Below are 17,172 nucleotides of genomic sequence, written 5' to 3'. Positions count from 1 at the left end.
TGGAATAAAATTAAAATTGTAACACATTTTATAAAATGACACAAAAAATTAAAGTTAAAACTTTTAAAGTCTTAAAAATGTAAATGTCTGGCACTCCAAAATATCCAAATCTCGGCTATTTTTTTATAATACTCTAATGATTCTTTCTTTCTATGCAAGGAACTATAAATGACTTATATATTACTCTCTCCGTTTCACAAATAGTGTAACTTAGAATTTTTAACACATATTAAAAATTGATTGAAATGCATTTATGATTTCATTAATGTCATCTATTTAACTAATAATATTTTAAATAAATACAATTATTTATAAGATCAATGCATTATGCATTAATATTGAGCAAAAACTAAGTATAAATTGTATTGAAAATTGTAGAACGATACTTTTTATATAACAAAAAAAAAAACTAAAGTGACACTTAATATAAAACAGAGAGAATATCATCTACTTTATTGTTTTTTGCTGAGTCCAATTGACCTAAAAATGTTAAATGTGATACGAGTGATTATAATTTAGAACTGAAAGATGCAAGGCCAGGATTGTTGATATTTGAAATCTTATTGTAATTATTTTTCCCTCCATTATCTAATGATGTATTTGAACAATACTTTATTAGTTATTATGATATAATTAGAGGTAAATCCACAACTGATATATCGGATTTCAAAGTCCGCTAAAACCAAATTAAAGGTTAATTAGAAGTCCGCGCATCGGGTAACAAACTTTTTTGGGGGTTCTATAAAGTCCCGCGAGTCTAACTAACTTTTTCACTCTCTTCACAAAGTCCCAGAGAGAGAGAGAGAGAGATTCTCTTCGACGGCGATTCGTTAACGGACTTCATCCTCCTCCGCCTTCTTCCACTTCACTCTCCGCCGCGCTCGCTCACCGCTCTAGGCTCTTTCTCCGACTGTTCGCTCCGCGGCTTCGTTGTTTCTCAAGTGAAGAAACTAACGGTTCGATTTCTTTAATTTACGATCGCTCTCGTACTTTCGTTTTCTTTCTCGTCGTATCGCTGATCGTAACTACTCGCTGGATTCGTTTGCTTTAGAGATGTTCTCGTTGTGAATTTTCGTTTTCTTTTGGAATCGGATAGTCTCGTAACGTTGTCGTCTCTCGTTATGAAGTTTAATTAGCGTTTTGATCTGATTAAGCTTGTGATTCTATGCATGGATTAGGCAAAATGTGTTCATCAGGAACGGGATCGCCTCTGGTTGCGAAAGACGACGAGCTTCCTGAGAATCCAATCGGTGAAGAAGAAGAGTCACTTGAACGAAACTCAACTGAAGAAAACGACTCGGTAAATCTAAAGATTAGTCGAACTTTTACTCTCTTTAATTGCAATATTGACTGTGATTAATATTAGAGTTTGTTTCTTCAGGGCGATGAAGCTGCTACTGCTAGTGCTGTGAATCCTTTGTCCAGCGATGCTGCTCAGATCGTCCCATTGCTACAGAATCTCCTACTCAACAATGACATCCAGAGGGTATAATATTTTTTCCACTCCATAGAATGTTGTTTCTATATTCTTCTTTCTGGTTGTACGTTTGTACACTATCTTCTTTCATGTTCTTTGGCAGGAGAGGTTAACCGGATTGTTTCAACTCTTTGCTCCAGCTGCTGGTAATTTTCATGTTCATATTTTCTTGCATCTGCACTGTTTTACAAGTTGATTTTGATTATGATCTTCACTTTTTAACTGAAGACACAAACGCAAACGTGAATACCGAAGAAGACGAGCAGGTTGAGTTTTTGCTTCTCATTTTGCTAATGACATTATGCATAGAGAGGAAGTTGGTGTGAGGACAGAGTATTAAGTCTTTTAAGTTCACAGACAGCAAGGGAGGCAGCTCTATCTTCTCAGGTTCATTTCTTGGAGCAGAGGTAGTAGTAAAGATAAACACTCCACTTTTGATATTTTTTTGTTTAGGATACTTCCAAAATTTGGGAAAAATTGATTTGATTGTTCCAATGGTTTCAAATGCTGCAGTGTGCAGATGCTTGAAGAGGAGGTTGAGAATCAGAAGAAACTAAACGCTCAGGTATTGTGAATGCGACTGCACATACGTATAGCCTCAACTCACCCACCATTGATCATCACCATGGTCTTCTTTTTATCAGATTACCATTAACGTTTATGTATGACTGTTCATGAAATGGTTGCAGCTAGAAGTACAGATCAAGCGCTTGACGACGAGCAGCGATCCAGAAAGGCAGGATTGACTTTGCGCTCCATCTTGAAGGAGGAGGCTTATGCACCACTCTCTTTGCATTCTTTTTTTTTTGTTTACTCTCTTAGAAAACGTTATGGACAGATAAACCGCTTTGGTTGCTGATCCATTCTTTGATTGAACAGTTTACAAGTTTCCTCTAGTCATATAGAATGACTCTCTTTTGTATATAAATAATACTGAAACTTTACTAGCATTTGAAACATAGTGGAAGAAGAAATGATTTTAATCCTTCATTTTTTTGCTTGACATGTCTACGTAAATGATTAGAGAATGTGATTTATTATTAGGCAATCAAAACAAACATATTAATACCTCTCGCTATCTACTCCATATTCATGCAACTCTCGCATGTAACGTCAAGAACTAATGAAAATCAAAATCTTTCTTAATCATGGGCATATTCAATTCATTCTGTATCTGAATCAATCTTTCATCTATCAAGGTTCCACAAACCATGCATAACATGCATCTTATTAACCGGAAGTATCCCCAAACCGAAATAACTAGACCGACTCTATCTAAAGTAATAACTAAGGGCAACATTATCGGTCAAAACGTTTTTTTGGTCCTTAAAATTTTTTTTTTTTGTTTTCTGGTTTAAAAAAAAAAAAATTAAACCAGTCGCGGGCCGCCACGTGTCGTGGGGCCCGCAAACAGTGCTAAGGACGCAGTGCAAACGTTTCTTATTTTGGGACATTAGAGCGACTGCGACGGAGGTCCAAGTGTGATCCTTAGGCGTAATCCTTAGGTTAGTGACAATATAATAATATTAATTATCCGACTTAAGCTAAGGATTGACCCGTCGCGAAAGGTTTTAAGGATTTGATCCTAGTGTACGTGTCATGCGTTGAGAGGGCCGGTGTCGTTTGTGTTGCGTTGGGTCAAAAATGGTTAACTCATTTTCGACCGACCGCGTAGAAAAAAGGGGCTCTCGAGAGAAAGGCGACAGGAAGGGCGATTCCTCTCCGTGTGCTTTACGAAGGTAGATCGTTGCGTAATTTTCTTGATTCCTCTGATTTTTCGATTCAGACCACGTTATCTTCTTCCTTCCTCTCAATCTGGTTGGGTTATGGGGTTTGAATCGATTTCGTTTAACGATTAAAATTAGGGTTTCAAAACGATTTGGGTATAAAATGATTTGGGGAGAGGGGTTTTAAGCTCGTTCAATTGATATGTTCTCTGTTTCGTTGCTCGTTGCTTCCGTTTGAGTAGCTCGTTGATTTCTTTAAGTTGTAATTCGTTTAATTATTTGAATTCGTTGAATTAATATTTAGTTTTTGCTGATGATTATAAGCTTTGTACTGGGGTTTTGGTTGAATTTGTTTCGCTAACTAATTTGTTTTTAAGATCGTTCAATCTTCTTTTAACTTTCTCTTATTTATCTCGTTGAATTCGTTTTGTGATGATGATTATTGTTGTTTAACTATGTTCTTACATAATTTCTTTCAGGTTAACGAAAATGGGACAAGATTACAGCTACAGTCAGCCCTCTTCATCATCAGAGTCTCTAGACATAACCTCCCTTCTTGAAGCCGAATGTCAGATTTACGGGGATGAAGCTGACAGTAGCTACTGCAATTCATTGCCGGTTCAGTATCCACGTCAACCAGAGGCTGATGATGGAATCCCCACGACATGTTACTGTGGAGCTCAGCCTGTTCTCGGATGCTCTTACACTTCTAAAAATCCATACAGAAGGTACTTTACGTGCGACAATGCTGATGATGGAGACTGCCACATTTGGAAATGGTGGGAAGTGGCAGTAATGGAGGAGATGATGGAGTTTCAGAGACAACTTAGGGATCTTAAGGTCCAAGGTTATGAGAGTGAGCAGAAGGTCCTTCACCTTGAGAAGACGGTACATGAGCTTTCCAAGAACAAATCAGGAGTTAAGCTAACGGTCTGTCTGTTAGTTTTAATAGGTTTGGTGTTATTGATTGTGCAAGGTAAGTTTCTCTCCTCTGTTTCATTGTATTTTCTTGAATTTTGATGAAACATTTTAATGTTTTATCTCATGTTTTTTTCAGGAATCATTGGAAAGGTTTCAAAGGATAGTGGCGGTCTTCGAGATTTTCTGTAATAAGGTATGATATTTTTACAAAAGTTAGTACTGTTGTTGTGTTTGAAATGAACTTAGTTTGCTTGTAACTTGCTATCTGCTCTGATTTGAGTTGCTTTAATTACTTACTTAGGAATTAATTCGGTCTAGCTTTGGTGTTAAATGATAGTTATTTGCTTTCTATCTACCCAACTGCTCTGATTTGATAGACTTTAATTAGTAGGAAGTTAGCTTACTTAAGGGTCTTTGTCGGTAGAATAATGTCACACACCAACTTGTAAACATGGCTAACACTTCCGAAGCTAATTGGTTCGGTAGCCAAGTTCCCGATGAGTCTGGTGTGAAGGAGAAGAGGAAATGGTCTCCCACAGAGGATAAAATCCTTATTGGTGCGTGGCTTAACACCAGTAAGGACCCTGCGGTGAGCACTGAACAGAAAGCTGATGCTTTCTGGAACCGTATCGTTGACTACTACAACGCAAGCCCTCTCCTGGTGGGTACTATACCGAGGAAGCTTTGTCCTTGCAAGCAGAGGTGGGCTCGGATAAACGAGCAAGTATCCAAGTTTGCTGGATGCTATGATGGGGCTTTGAGAGAGCAGAGAAGTGGGCAAAATGATGATGATATCATGAAAGCGGCTTTAGACATTTTCTTCATTAATAACGGCTACAAGTTCGCCCTGGATCACTGCTGGAGGGAGCTGAGGCATGATCAGAAATGGTGCGCAACTCATACGGTTGTGTTCAATGTGGTTGGAGATGGGAAAACTACTCCATTGATGTGTGTATGTCCAGAAAGAAAAGAGTGCTCTGAAATACTGAGCAAATACTTGAGCAGAAAGAGTGGTGAGTCTTCTCACAGATGAATTAGGAGAATGCTCAAGTCTTTTCCTCTGCTTTGACCGTGTGTTTAGCTACCGTTACTTCTTATAAACCCTTATGTGTAATCTTTATATTTAATCATGTTTTTATTTAATCATGTTTTATTTAAAATTTTCTTTCTTAAATTATATAAAAAAAAATATTTATATACCTAAGGACTCCGTAATGGGACTCACCATTGGACTCACTATTTCGATTCGGATCCTTCACTATTCAAATAAAAACAAAACAAAAAAATATTAATATTAAACTATCTAAGGACTCCGTAATGGGACTCAACATTGCGGATGCTCTTATGGCACAGGAATTGAGAAAAAGTGGTGGGCCCACGCGTAAGGAACTCCCACCGGTAATGTTGGCCTAACCACTAATCATAATCGGCTTTTAGGCCCATTTACTACAGATCTAAGTCCATGATGCTTGGCCGTCACGTCGCTGTCCGACCTACACCTTTTAAATAACAAAACGTTTAATCTTTTATTCAACAAAGGCACCTACCTATGCATTTTTGGACTCTTTTGCGCACTTAAATTTTTAGTTAATGAAAAAAATCAAAAAAGAAAAATCAATGACTGGGCTTGAGTTGCAAACTTGCAAACCAGAGTCGAATTTTGATCGTCTTGCAGTGGATACTGGTTAAGGGCTTCACGGGGATCGGTTGCGGCAAGCGAGAGACACGACCCGAAAGCAATGTCCGGCCGATTTTGCGCACATGCTTTAACGTCGAAAGAGGAGGTCACGAGAAGGAAACTTGCTCCAGATCTTTAACTAGTTCCCGGCCCGTATGGTACACTCAACCTCCACACAACTAATCCGTATTATTAATATCAATAACCTTTCTTAATTAACTTAACCTTCTGTATAGGCTGTCTCCCTCAGACCATATCGTTGACTTTCTATTTCCCTTGATCTGTCATTTTTCACCTTGCTCTTTTTTGGGTGGCTCTGAAGTTTCAAGATCAGAGTAGAAGACAGGTGTTAGTGTTATTCAATATGTTTCAAAATAAGGATGTGTTTCCTGGATTTGTGGTCTGGATTAATCAGACTATTCGAGAGCCTCTTAAGGTTTAACTTTCATTAACATCTCTAGAAGCTTAATCAAATATAGAACATAGTTGGATCATGCTTTATGTGCTACTGTTTTATAGGCTGAGTTCAAGAGATTAAAGAATGTCAAAGAGGAAAACTTGGTTAAAAGTCTTAAGGCAGAGATAGAGACTACTCATGATAAGCATAGAGATGAGGAGAAGTTAGAGAAGCAATTACAAGCTTGGAGAAATAATCCTTCATGGATTGATCAACCTCCTAAGGTTCAGGTATGATCATAACCAAAAAAAAAAATCTCAAAACATAGAGTAGCTGGTATTCAAAGAAATATTGTCTTTGCAGGTGAAAACACAAAACGGTTCATTTTGCCATTTGAATGTAGAAGTTAACGTGGGATTGCCTCCTGAAACAGTCTACAACATTTTCACTCATCCAGACAACAAACGATACTTCAAGAACATCAAGGTGCTTGCTGGTCTCTGCTGTCTTGTATGATTCAAAAAGTAGTGATAATTAAGATAATTTTCTTAATCCCTAAACCAGGAATGCATATCAAGAAAAGTTTTGATGGAGGAAGGACCAATGCAGACAGTGGAGGTGAAGCAAGCCGCGGCTTGGAAGTTTCTATGGTGGGCTGGTACTTTCCCTGTACATCTAATTGTCCAAGAAAATCGAAAAAATCTCACCGTAAGATATAATTATAATCTTCACAAAAATCATTATTTTTGTTCTGTACTCACCACATCAAATTTGTTTTTCTCTCTTTATTGTCGAGCACAGTCAAAATATAAGCAAGAGAAAACAATGTTCATGAAAGTGTTTGAGGGTTGTTGGAGAGTAGAGCCATTGTTTATAGATGAACATTTGTGTGACCGCATGAAACCAAAAACTCTACAAGATTACGACAGTTGTAGCAATGGACGAGGGAGGATAGGGTCAAAGGTGACAATGGATCAGATGTTTCAGCCTTCTGCTATACTTACTCCCCCTCCACTTTCTTGGTACATTCGCGGGATCACCATTAAAACCACAGAAAGTATGATTGATGATCTCCTCGCTGAAGCTGCTAGGCTCCGAGGAGGAGGAGGAGGAGGCCATGATGATGATGGTCAAGGAGAAAACGGCGCTGTATTGGAGAAGAGCAAAGATGAGCACATAAAGGAGAGATGGAGATCACGTAGGAGAAGTAACGGGATGAGATATACGAATCGGAGAATGATGTAATTAATGTAATTGTGATTTAAACTTTATTTATCTTACAAACTCAAAACTCATGATTTTATGATTTGCTTCAATCCGGGTCATGGTACCAAATTTGATATTCTCTCCTTAGTTAGGTCTTGCTTGTACGTCAAGAACTCACGAGAACGGAGCTGCCAGCTTCACTGTTTTCCGTATGTAAATTGTAACCCTAAAATATCTGACTACCTATTGTTAATTTAAGCAGTGCCAATTCATGGCACAACCGGATAAAACATTCACTTTGGCCCTAAAATTTAAAGAGTTTATAGTCTAAAGGTGGGCGTTCGGATACCCATTCGGATACCCATTCGGATACCCATTCGGGTATTTCTAAATTTCGGTTCGAGTTTGGTTCTTTGCCATTTAAATTATTTTAAATTTTTTTTTAATTCATTATATACTTTAAATTCTCAAAATCTATAAACAAAACAATATATTACATATAAATTTGAATATCATATGTCAAAGTACCTAAAATTAACATATAAATTGGTTTGGTTTGAATATTTGGATTGAGAATCAATAGATATTCTAAGTATTGTTGGTGTTTTGAGTATACTTTAGCTATTTTAGACATGTACTTTTGACTATTTGTATATATTTATAAGTATTTTGGACAAATTAAAAGTATCTTATATATTTTGATGTTTTTAATATATATTAAATCTAAAAATAATTAATATATATAGGTATATAAATCAATTTCGGATATAATCGGGTACCCGAAATACTTCGGTTCGGATCGGGTTCGGTTTCAGTTCTCTAAATACCAAAATTTTGAACCCATCGGATATTTAATCAATTTCAGTTCGGGTTCGATACTATTTTTTCGGATCTGGTTCGGTTCGGTTTATCGGATCTGGGTTTTTTGCCCAGCCCTAGTTTATACATAAATCGGATAGCCCCAAAATTTTCAAAATTTTTTTATTAATAACTTCAAAATGTTTATGGTATTTTAAATTTCAGATCCGACCATTGATTAATGGCTTTTTGCAAAATTGACCTAGAACTCAAAGTCAAACACAAAACTAACCTCTTTTTTTTTTGGAAATTGGTTTTGCCCTATTCACCCCACAAGTTCATATAATTCACGAAAATGCCATCAAATTTTTTTTTTCCGAAAATGACATTTTTACTCTCTCACCCTCATCATCTTCAAGTAATTACAAGATTGCCATTGTCATCAATACCCCAACCACCATGACCAACCCATTTGAAGCTCTTAATGCACCTAAAATCGATATACACTCTCTATTTCTCACTTGTTATGAACTAAAAACAACATCTCTTTCACTTTGCCTCCATATTCATCCAAAAAACTCAAGCTTTTGATTCAAATTTTTTTATGGTTGATAGAGCCATTCAAGCATATTGTTCTTGGTGGGTTACTTTCGTTTGAGGTTCTGGGTGGTTGGAGAAGACTATGTGTGCTAAGGAAGTCATTTCACTAGTTTAAGGTATGAAATTGAAATTTTTTTCAGATCTGTTCGCGTAGAAGACTTACCCGTAAGTAGTCTGGCTGTAGAAGACTTACAGGTAAGTCTTCTGGTCAAACGGACGACTTACTTGTAAGTCTTCATCTTTGTTTTTAAAAAAAAAAATCTAGAGAATACCCTATCTGGTCAACGGACGACTTACTTGTAAGTCTTCATCTTTGTTTATTAAAAAAAAATATCTAGAGAATACCCTAGACGACTTACTAGTAAATCTTTGTTTATCCTAGTAAGTCGTCTAGGATAAACATGTTAGTTTTGCATTTGACCGAATTGTGTCAGATATTTGACTTTTCCTGGATGACTTACCAGTAAGTCGTCTCCGGGAAAACAAAAATTTCAATATTTTATTAAAGCTAGACGACTTATCTGTAAGTCGTCTCAGGTTACTTTTGCAATTGAAAAATAAAACTTAAATATTTAACTTTTCCCAGACGACTTACGCGGAAGTCGTCAAGTAAGATGACTTACTTGAAAGTTGTCCGACTTACTTAAAAGTCATCCAGGATAAGCAAAGTCGTCCAGATTTATTTCCTAGATTATGGTCAAACCTTGCTTATCTCGGACGACTTTCTCGTAAGTCGTCTACCTGGACGACTTTCAAGTAGTCGTCTGGGTAAAGTTAAATATTTAAGTTTTTTTTCGAATTGCAAACTAACCTGAGAAGACTTACAAATAAGTCATCTAGCTTTAATAAAATATTGAAAATTTTTTTTACCCATAGATGACTTACTGGTAAGTCGTCCAGAAAAAGTCAAATATCTGACACAATTCGGTCAAATGCAAAACTAACCTGTTTTATCCCAGACGACTTACTGGTAAGTCGTCTAGAGTTTTTGTTTTAACAAACAAAACTGGACGACTTACTTGTAAGTCGTCCTATTTAAAATTCAATTGCAAAAATGACCTGTTTGGACGACTTACTGGTAAGTCGTCCAAACAACTTACTAGTATGTCATCTGTGTCAATGTTTAGTAAACTTTCATTTTCTCTTTGTTCACTAATGTGTTTTATTTTGAATTTTTGGAGATGATGCGTCAGTTACATGCAGTGTATGGAGAATGGTTTTTGAAAGATTGCTGTTGGGATTTTGTGGTTGATAATGTCAAAGGAGCGAGAATGTTTTTTTTGAATGAAGGTTCGACACATGCTGAACTTCTTGCAATAGCTCAAAAAGATTATAACCTGGACATGAGCACAAAATCTGTGGAGATAACCTACTCATTACCAGCAGAAATGATGCTGGCTCCAGACACCCCTCCTATTCATGTTACAAGTGATAGACAAGTTCGAAACTTGCTCGAGATAACCAAAACGCATGGAGTACGGCTTGGTGTATCAAGCCGTAGCAAGGTGGAAACGGTTTCAAAGTTCAGGGAAGAAGATGATGAAGCTGATGAATGTTTTGAAGAAGATGATGATGATTTGGTTGAAGATGAAAATCATGATGGGGAGGAGGATGATGGGGAGGAGGACGATGGGGAGGAGGATGATGGGGAGGAGGATGCTGATATCTCTATTGTTGCTGAAGCGGACGAGAATGGTGAGGATTACAGTGTATATGGAAAGGTTGAAGATGAGGATGAGGAAGATGATGATATGTGTTTTGAAGATTTCAAAAAGATTGAAGGAGGAAGATAGAATGGTAACAGTATCTATGTCAACCAGAGTTTTGTTAGCAAGGATGCACTGCTTTCAGAGCTGCGGTTGACAGCAGTGAGGCTTAGGTTCTCCTTCAGAATATACAAGTCAACGAAAACTCTCCTTGTGACAACATGTCCGGTAAGTGGTTGTGAATGGAAGATCAAAGCGAGTGTGAAACATAGGACAAACACGTTTTGGGTAACAAAGTATGTTGAAAAACATACATGCTCAGTGGGAGACCGAATCGCTCAGCGGAGACACTGTACTACGAAGTATGTTGGTAGGCTTTTCGTTGATCGTGTTGGAATCATTGATGGGTTGAATCCGCAGCATGTCACTGATGCAACGAAGAACATGTTTGGCATGAAGCTTGATTACACCACTTCATACAGAGCACTTTTATATGGACAAACATTGGTGAGAGGATCAGCAGAAGATGGGTATTCGCGTCTGCCATCATATCTCGAGCAAATCTCCTTAGCAAATCCCGATTCTATCACAGCTATAGAACTTGATTCTATCAATAGATTTAAGTATCTATTCCTCTCTTTTGGAGCTTCTATCAAAGGTTTTAAGTATCAGAAAATGGTCATTGTGGCGGATGGGACTCACCTAAGTGGGAAGTATGGAGGTGTTATGTTAGTTGCAGCCGCATAAGATGATAATTTTCAGATATTTCCATTGACTTTTGGGATCGTAGATGCTGAAGATGAACCTTCTTAGGAATGGTTTTTCACAAAATTGGCTAGTTGTGTAAGTGATGAGCAGCCTATGGTGATAGTCTCCGACCGGCACACGACCATTAAAAGTGTGTGTGATAAGGTGTTTCCTTGGGAAACCCGAGGAATATGTTATTATCACCTTCAAGATAACAATGTCAAAAAGTATAAAGGGAAAATCTCTTGTACTTGGTGAAAGGTGCTGCTTATGCTCATACGGTTTCAGATTTTTTACCGGTACATGGCCAACGTCAGCCTATGGTCAAGGGTTTATTGTCAGGGGGACAAGTACAACATAAAGACAAGAAACATCGCTGAATCTATTAATTTCGCTCTGAAGCGAGCTAGAGGATTTCCTATTCAGTTCCTGTTGGAGTTCATAAGGGAGAAGCTAGGAAAGTGGTTTTGGAAAAGGAGAGAAGATGCTTTGAGTCTCCCAACTCAATATAGTCGGGGTGTTGAATACTTGCTTGCTGTTCGATCGAAGATAGCGGATACGATGACGGTACAACCAATTGATGGATGGAGATTCTTTGTGAAAGGTGGCAAAATGGACTGTGGTTGATTTGGAACATGGAAAGTGTGATTGTGGTGTCTATGCAGTGGAGAAAATACCTTGCTCTCATGCTATAGCTGCTGGAACATATGATGGTTTGCATATCTCCACACTTGTATGTCCAGTGTACTCAAAGGATTTTCTGTTTGCAGGATACTCAGAGAATATATATCTTTGTGTTGGACAACAAGTTGAGGAACGCACATGCTTTCCTCCGGATGTAAAGCGTGGTCCGGGAAGACTGAAGAAATCAAGATGGCAATCTTGGTTGGAACTATCCAGGATGAGAGGACGCAAACCCCGGAAGCAACACATGGTTTATAGATGCTCAAAATGCAAGGAAACTGGCTATACGAAACCACAATGTAAGAAATGACGTGGACGACCTTCAAGTAAGTCGTCTCGAAGGTCGTCCAGTTAGACGTCCAGGGTTTTTTCTTCCAGAAGACCTTCAAGTTAGTCGTCCAGTGTTTAGTCTTCCAGAAGACCTTCAAGTAAGTCGTCCAGAAGACCTTAAAGTTAGTCGTCCAGGGTTTTTTCTTCCAGAAGGCGTTCAAGTTAGTCGTCCAGTGTTTAGTCTTCCAGAAGACCTTCAAGTAAATCGTCCAGAAAGTCGTCCAGTTAGTCGTCTATTATAAGTCTTCCAAGACTTCCGGTAGAACATTTTAAAGCCGACCTGAAAATTCGGAGAAGATATAGTCGCCTTCGACACATCGGTTATATATCTGCAAAATAGACGTGAAAAAAAGAAAGGGTGTATAAATTGATAGAGACAACGTTTTATGTTCATCTTTTCCTCAATCAATCACTCGACAGTAAGAGATATAACTTACCGGCGGCGGAGTTCAACGAGACGCCTCTGAGAGAATGCACGCTAGGGTGTCCTCTCAGATCTTAAATAGAGGAAGCGGCTGTGAGAACGGTGGTGAGAACGACGGTGATAACGGCGGAGAGATAACCGGCGGTGAGAACGATGGATTAGAGAGAATCGACAGAAATCGCCTTCGAAATCGTCTTTGAGAGAAATGGCGTTAGAGTTTTTTTAATTTCGCGAAAAAGTGATTAAAATAAAAACACCTTATATGTGGCCGGTAAATAATCCAGTTAGGTTTAAAATTACATTTTAAAATTAAAGGTTCGGTCCGGTTTGGACGACTTACTAGTAAGTCGTCTGTTGAATACTGTACACCAGACGACTTACTAGTAAGTCGTCTGTTGAATACTGTACACCAGACGACTTACTAGTAAGTCGTCTGTTGAATACTGTACACCAGAAGACTTACTAGTAAGTCGTTTGTTGAATACTGTACATCAGACGACTTACTAGTAAATCGTCCCAGACCCTTAATTTAACCCCTAAACTAAATTGACAAAATTAACTAACTAACCACGTTATAAAGCCGTAGTTATACTTAAATAGTGTTTACTATACACATAAATAAACACACTTAGGTAAATTTTAAAGTTTTCAAAAAAAATATTTATGCATTCCAAAATCTAACCCTAAGAACACATACAATACTACACATATGTTGGCAAAACCTAAACCAAAGAATATCATGACTCACTACTTTCACTCATCTATGTTGAAAACAATTAACTTTTGTTATATCTTAATTTATATCTCTTAAAACATATGTTAATTACTTGATTTCAATTTTTCACTTTTCTAAGTAGAACTAGACTGGACAACTTACTGTAAAGTCGCTGGACAGACGACTTACGGGGGTTAGAAACGTAAAAAAAATTCGGTTTTTTGTTTGTTCACAAGGGGCTGGTTGTAATTTCAATAGTCTTTTAGGTTACTTTTGCATTTGATTCAAGTTTGAGTTTACTTTTGCATTTGAAATCAAGTTGTGAGTCATATTTGGCAATTTTCTCATTGATTAAACATTAAAAAAAATTGGACTACCAAAAAAAAGGAACATGCACTTTGGTGGGTTTTGATTCATTTTACTGAGAACTTGGGTCTTCTCTTTCCTCAGAAAGATCTCGCTTGTACGTCATGTAATCACGAGAATTGAGCTGCCAGCCTGCCACTTCATTGTTTCACCATGCATAAAACTTAACGTACACCATTCTCTCAAAATGCAGAATATACTTTAACTAACTTTCCACAAACCATAATATATATATATATACACGCAAGTTTTAGATCGTCATTTACTCTTGCTCTCATCAGGTAAGTATTAGTTTTGGTAGGCTAAACTTTTGAATAGAAAATGCGTATATTCCCTGGATTTGGTAGCTGGATAAGTAAGAACAGTCAACAGCCTCTTAAGGTCAGCTTATATCATCAATCAGAGGACCTGAGGAAGTCAAATGGATATATAAGCACATTTTTATTCCGTTTGTTGATGTAGGCCGAGTCCAAGAGATCTGAAAATGTCGAATCTAAGTCGGTGTCAGAGAAAGACACCAATAATAATGCTCCTTCTAACAAGAAGAAGAAAGAATATGTTTATGATGAAAAAGAGGAAATGAGACAACATATACTTTGGTATGAAGAAGAGAAGAAGCATCCTTGGCATAATCCCCCTCCCAAGGTCAAGGTACGAAAAAAAATCTCTAAACAAAATATAATACCCAAAATCGTTTTGCCTTGGTAGAATCAAGAACAAGATCCTTAAAATTTCTTGATATTTTGATCTTTGAAGGTGACAACTAAGAAGGGTGTTTACCATATGAACTTAGAAGTGACCATAGGAGCGGCGCCTGAAATGACCTTCTTATGGTTGACTGATCCAGGGGGCAGTTCGTTTTTTGATGAGAAGAATTGGCGCGTCCTTATGGTTTTCTTTTCTGATCATATTATATGATTCCAATGTGGTATTAAATATATAGAAATACATGAGAATGTGATGTCTCTTTTTTGTTATCAAGGAAAACATAAAAAGAAAGGTTTTGACTGAGGATGGTCCGAGGCGGGTCATCAAGGTGGAGAAAGCTGTGGTTCATGACTTCTTTTCGCTAACTACTATTCCTATCCCGTTACATCTAATTGTGGAAGAAAACGAAAAAGATCTTACGGTAAGAAGCCTCTCTCACAAGAATCAACACCTTTTTTTGTACCTAACTCAGCTTACTGACAGGGAAAATATAAGAAAGAGAAAGTAATGTTCATGAAAGTGTTCGAGGGCAACTTTAAAGTGGAGCCTGTATATGTAGATCAAGAACGGTTGTGCAAAAAGAAGTTACCAAAAAATCAAGAAGAATATAAAAAATGTAGTGGTGGCCAAGGAAAGACTGCGTCAAAATTGACAATAAATCAATACTTTGAGCCATATCCTCCATTTAATCTACCGCCGCTTTCTTGGTACATCCGTGGGAGCACCATCAAAACCTCCAAAAATCTGCTCATTGCACTTCAGAACACATCTAAGATTATAAGAACGGCTAAGCTGCCCGAAGATTATGAAGAATTTAGAGCAAAGATGAACTCCAGGAATAAAGCAAATTCAATATTTTATTAGAAAAGCTTTAAAACAAATTACAACGAATCTGTTTAATCAGAATAATATGACTTCGCAGCTTGTGAATCAACATTGATCACTTTCTAACCTATCAATCTAAGCAACACAACTCTCGTTGCACACTTGATTATGCTTGATAAGAAACTCTCACACCCAGCTCTCTGATCTCTCAAAACCGTGACTAGCTAAAAACCTCTCCAGCTCCTTTTTATTACCACCTAGATGATCCTAACGACTCCTTTGGATAAACCCAAATCTCGTCACATAATCCTTGAAAATCTCATTTCGAGTAGATCTTCTTTTAACACAGACTTCTTTGCCACGTCATCTATTGTTACAAAAAGAATACTCCTGCGCCTTTGGTCAGACTTGGTAAACATTCTCTAATAAGACGAGAATTCCAAGTCTCAACAGAATATACCAGTACAGGTTGGTCCGTCCCGTCCTGTACTGCAGCGGGCTCGCCTTCATGGGTCACGGCGGGTCAGTTTCGCGCGGACTGCGGTCTCCAAAAGGACTGCCCAATCCCGCCCTGCCAAGCGCACAATCCTTTACGGGACGTCCCGCGGGACAGACGCTAATGGAGTGCATCAGTACGCTTTTTGACGCTGCAGGCCGCTCCAGAAGGCTTCTTGACACTGCAGGCTAATCCAGGACGCTTTTTGATGCTGAATGCTGCTCTAGGACGCTTCAGGCTGCTCCACTACATACCTAAGTGCTCATAATGAAGATACATAAAGCATATGCTATTAAAGCTGTATCAAATTTGCTATATATTGTTCTTGTAGTCCATTACAACTTGCTCCAAGTGCACATAACTAATTTGTTATATAACGTCAGCTGGTGGTAATGACCAGACACCCCGGTGTGCGCTCAACACATACATCAAGTCAACACCATAACATGCTATATCGTTTTGAGCCTACACCGGCATTCACAGTCATCACCAGCCGCTTCTTTGTTCACCACTACAAGAAAACACATGTTTAACGACGAAAATTAACGAGGAAAAACAATCCTCGTAAATTTGCGTCGAGTTTACGACGAATTTACGTGAAAAACTAAAGTCATCGTTATTTCCTCGTAACGTAACGACAAAACTGTTTCGTCGTAAAGTGGATGTAATTTTACGAGTATTTTACGAGGAAAAACTATTTCCTCGTAAATACGACGTAAACTTTGCGTGGTATTTACGAGGGAATAGTTTACGTGTATTTAGCGAGAAAATTTTTGAATCCACCAACTTTATAGGTGTTACACGTTTTTTTTGCCCACCTAATTAATTTTCGTCGTAAATTCATAGCAAAATTACAACTACCAGATTCGAATTTTCCTATAAATATGGATGTTTGAACATCATTTTAAACACACCAACAACAAAAAAACGTGAAAGAAAAAAAATGGCTGGCTCCGGGACTATTTACGAGTTGCGGAAGTGGATGTATATGCATAGAGATGCTAACGGGAGAGTGACGAAAGAATACCTTGCGGGTCTGGAGACATTTATGCATCAAGCAGATTCAACACCGCTCGCCCAAGAAAGTGGTAAGATGTTTGTCCTTGTCGGAAATGCAACAATTCGAAACTGGCAAACCGTGAAAATGTTTGGAAGCATTTAATAAATAGAGGTTTCACGGCAAATTACTATATCTGGTTTCAACATGGAGAAGGTTTTAATTATGATCAGAATGAAGCTAGTAGTAGTAATAGCAATTTTCAGGAAAAAGAACCGGTTGATCATCATTTGCATAATGAACATAGTTACCATCAGGAGGAGATGGTAGATTATGATAGGGTTCATGATATGGTAGCTGATGCATTCGT

At 37.8% G+C, this 17,172-nt stretch overlaps 5 protein-coding genes and 1 long non-coding RNA gene across 7 annotated transcripts; 5 read left to right on the top strand and 1 right to left on the bottom strand.

The window, feature by feature from the left end:
• Positions 1-755: 755 nt before the first annotated feature.
• On the top strand, positions 756-2,467 carry LOC125591744. The gene is made up of 8 exons (XM_048766560.1): positions 756-956; positions 1,179-1,300; positions 1,382-1,486; positions 1,581-1,623; positions 1,706-1,743; positions 1,835-1,884; positions 1,991-2,042; positions 2,167-2,467. Exons 2-8 carry the CDS (start codon positions 1,184-1,186, stop codon positions 2,221-2,223), a joined length of 462 nt encoding a protein of 153 aa, XP_048622517.1. The 5' UTR covers positions 756-956; positions 1,179-1,183; the 3' UTR covers positions 2,224-2,467.
• Positions 2,468-3,082: 615 nt separating this feature from the next.
• LOC125591743 lies at positions 3,083-4,301 on the top strand. The gene has a single exon (XM_048766559.1). The coding sequence runs from the start codon at positions 3,694-3,696 to the stop codon at positions 4,222-4,224; it is 531 nt and encodes a 176-aa protein (XP_048622516.1). The 5' UTR covers positions 3,083-3,693; the 3' UTR covers positions 4,225-4,301.
• A 275-nt stretch (positions 4,302-4,576) lies between these two features.
• LOC125591968 (glutathione S-transferase T3-like) lies at positions 4,577-5,158 on the top strand. The gene has a single exon (XM_048766915.1). It carries the CDS (start codon positions 4,577-4,579, stop codon positions 5,156-5,158), a length of 582 nt encoding a protein of 193 aa, XP_048622872.1.
• Positions 5,159-5,719: 561 nt separating this feature from the next.
• On the top strand, positions 5,720-7,535 carry BNACNNG32520D. 2 transcript variants are annotated; one of them, XM_048766558.1, is made up of 6 exons: positions 5,720-5,956; positions 6,040-6,239; positions 6,323-6,490; positions 6,564-6,686; positions 6,765-6,908; positions 7,002-7,535. In XM_048766558.1, the coding sequence occupies exons 2-6, from the start codon at positions 6,168-6,170 to the stop codon at positions 7,443-7,445; spliced, it is 951 nt and encodes a 316-aa protein (XP_048622515.1). In that variant the 5' UTR covers positions 5,720-5,956; positions 6,040-6,167; the 3' UTR covers positions 7,446-7,535. The 2 variants fall into 2 exon arrangements, with proteins under 2 accessions (XP_048622515.1, XP_013711150.1); XM_013855696.3 differs by having other exon boundaries at positions 5,722-5,961.
• LOC111209122 lies at positions 6,690-7,093 on the bottom strand. The gene is made up of 2 exons (XR_002660872.1): positions 6,962-7,093; positions 6,690-6,875 (listed from the first exon to the last, which is right to left on the bottom strand). It is a non-coding gene; the product is annotated as an uncharacterized LOC111209122 (long non-coding RNA).
• A 6,432-nt stretch (positions 7,536-13,967) lies between the features above and the next one.
• On the top strand, positions 13,968-15,437 carry BNACNNG32530D. The gene is made up of 5 exons (XM_013891471.3): positions 13,968-14,157; positions 14,239-14,427; positions 14,533-14,667; positions 14,759-14,905; positions 14,968-15,437. Exons 1-5 carry the CDS (start codon positions 14,098-14,100, stop codon positions 15,346-15,348), a joined length of 912 nt encoding a protein of 303 aa, XP_013746925.1. The 5' UTR covers positions 13,968-14,097; the 3' UTR covers positions 15,349-15,437.
• Positions 15,438-17,172: the final 1,735 nt, after the last annotated feature.

Source organism: Brassica napus, chromosome C8 (genome assembly GCF_020379485.1).
Source record: "Brassica napus cultivar Da-Ae chromosome C8, Da-Ae, whole genome shotgun sequence".
In the NCBI taxonomy this organism is placed as follows: Eukaryota; Viridiplantae; Streptophyta; class Magnoliopsida; order Brassicales; family Brassicaceae; genus Brassica; species Brassica napus.
The sequence above is the reverse complement of the archived record's forward strand: the minus strand, read 5'-3'. Positions and strand labels throughout refer to the sequence as shown.

What these genes read in the sequence shown, in the direction of transcription:
- LOC125591743 (XM_048766559.1), top strand. Translation starts at nt 3,694, where the DNA reads ATGGGACAAGATTACAGCTACAGTCAGCCCTCTTCATCATCAGAGTCT.
- BNACNNG32520D (XM_048766558.1), top strand. Translation starts at nt 6,168, where the DNA reads ATGTTTCAAAATAAGGATGTGTTTCCTGGATTTGTGGTCTGGATTAAT. An exon ending in GATACTTCAAGAACATCAAG is followed by an intron (nt 6,687 to 6,764) that starts GTGCTTGCTGGT and finishes TCCCTAAACCAG; the next exon opens with GAATGCATATCAAGAAAAGT. An exon ending in AAAATCGAAAAAATCTCACC is followed by an intron (nt 6,909 to 7,001) that starts GTAAGATATAAT and finishes TGTCGAGCACAG; the next exon opens with TCAAAATATAAGCAAGAGAA.
- LOC125591968 (XM_048766915.1), top strand. Translation starts at nt 4,577, where the DNA reads ATGGCTAACACTTCCGAAGCTAATTGGTTCGGTAGCCAAGTTCCCGAT.
- BNACNNG32530D (XM_013891471.3), top strand. Translation starts at nt 14,098, where the DNA reads ATGCGTATATTCCCTGGATTTGGTAGCTGGATAAGTAAGAACAGTCAA. An exon ending in ACAGTCAACAGCCTCTTAAG is followed by an intron (nt 14,158 to 14,238) that starts GTCAGCTTATAT and finishes TTGTTGATGTAG; the next exon opens with GCCGAGTCCAAGAGATCTGA. An exon ending in AGAATTGGCGCGTCCTTATG is followed by an intron (nt 14,668 to 14,758) that starts GTTTTCTTTTCT and finishes TTTGTTATCAAG; the next exon opens with GAAAACATAAAAAGAAAGGT.
- LOC125591744 (XM_048766560.1), top strand. Translation starts at nt 1,184, where the DNA reads ATGTGTTCATCAGGAACGGGATCGCCTCTGGTTGCGAAAGACGACGAG. An exon ending in CAACTGAAGAAAACGACTCG is followed by an intron (nt 1,301 to 1,381) that starts GTAAATCTAAAG and finishes TTGTTTCTTCAG; the next exon opens with GGCGATGAAGCTGCTACTGC. An exon ending in GTTCATTTCTTGGAGCAGAG is followed by an intron (nt 1,885 to 1,990) that starts GTAGTAGTAAAG and finishes CAAATGCTGCAG; the next exon opens with TGTGCAGATGCTTGAAGAGG.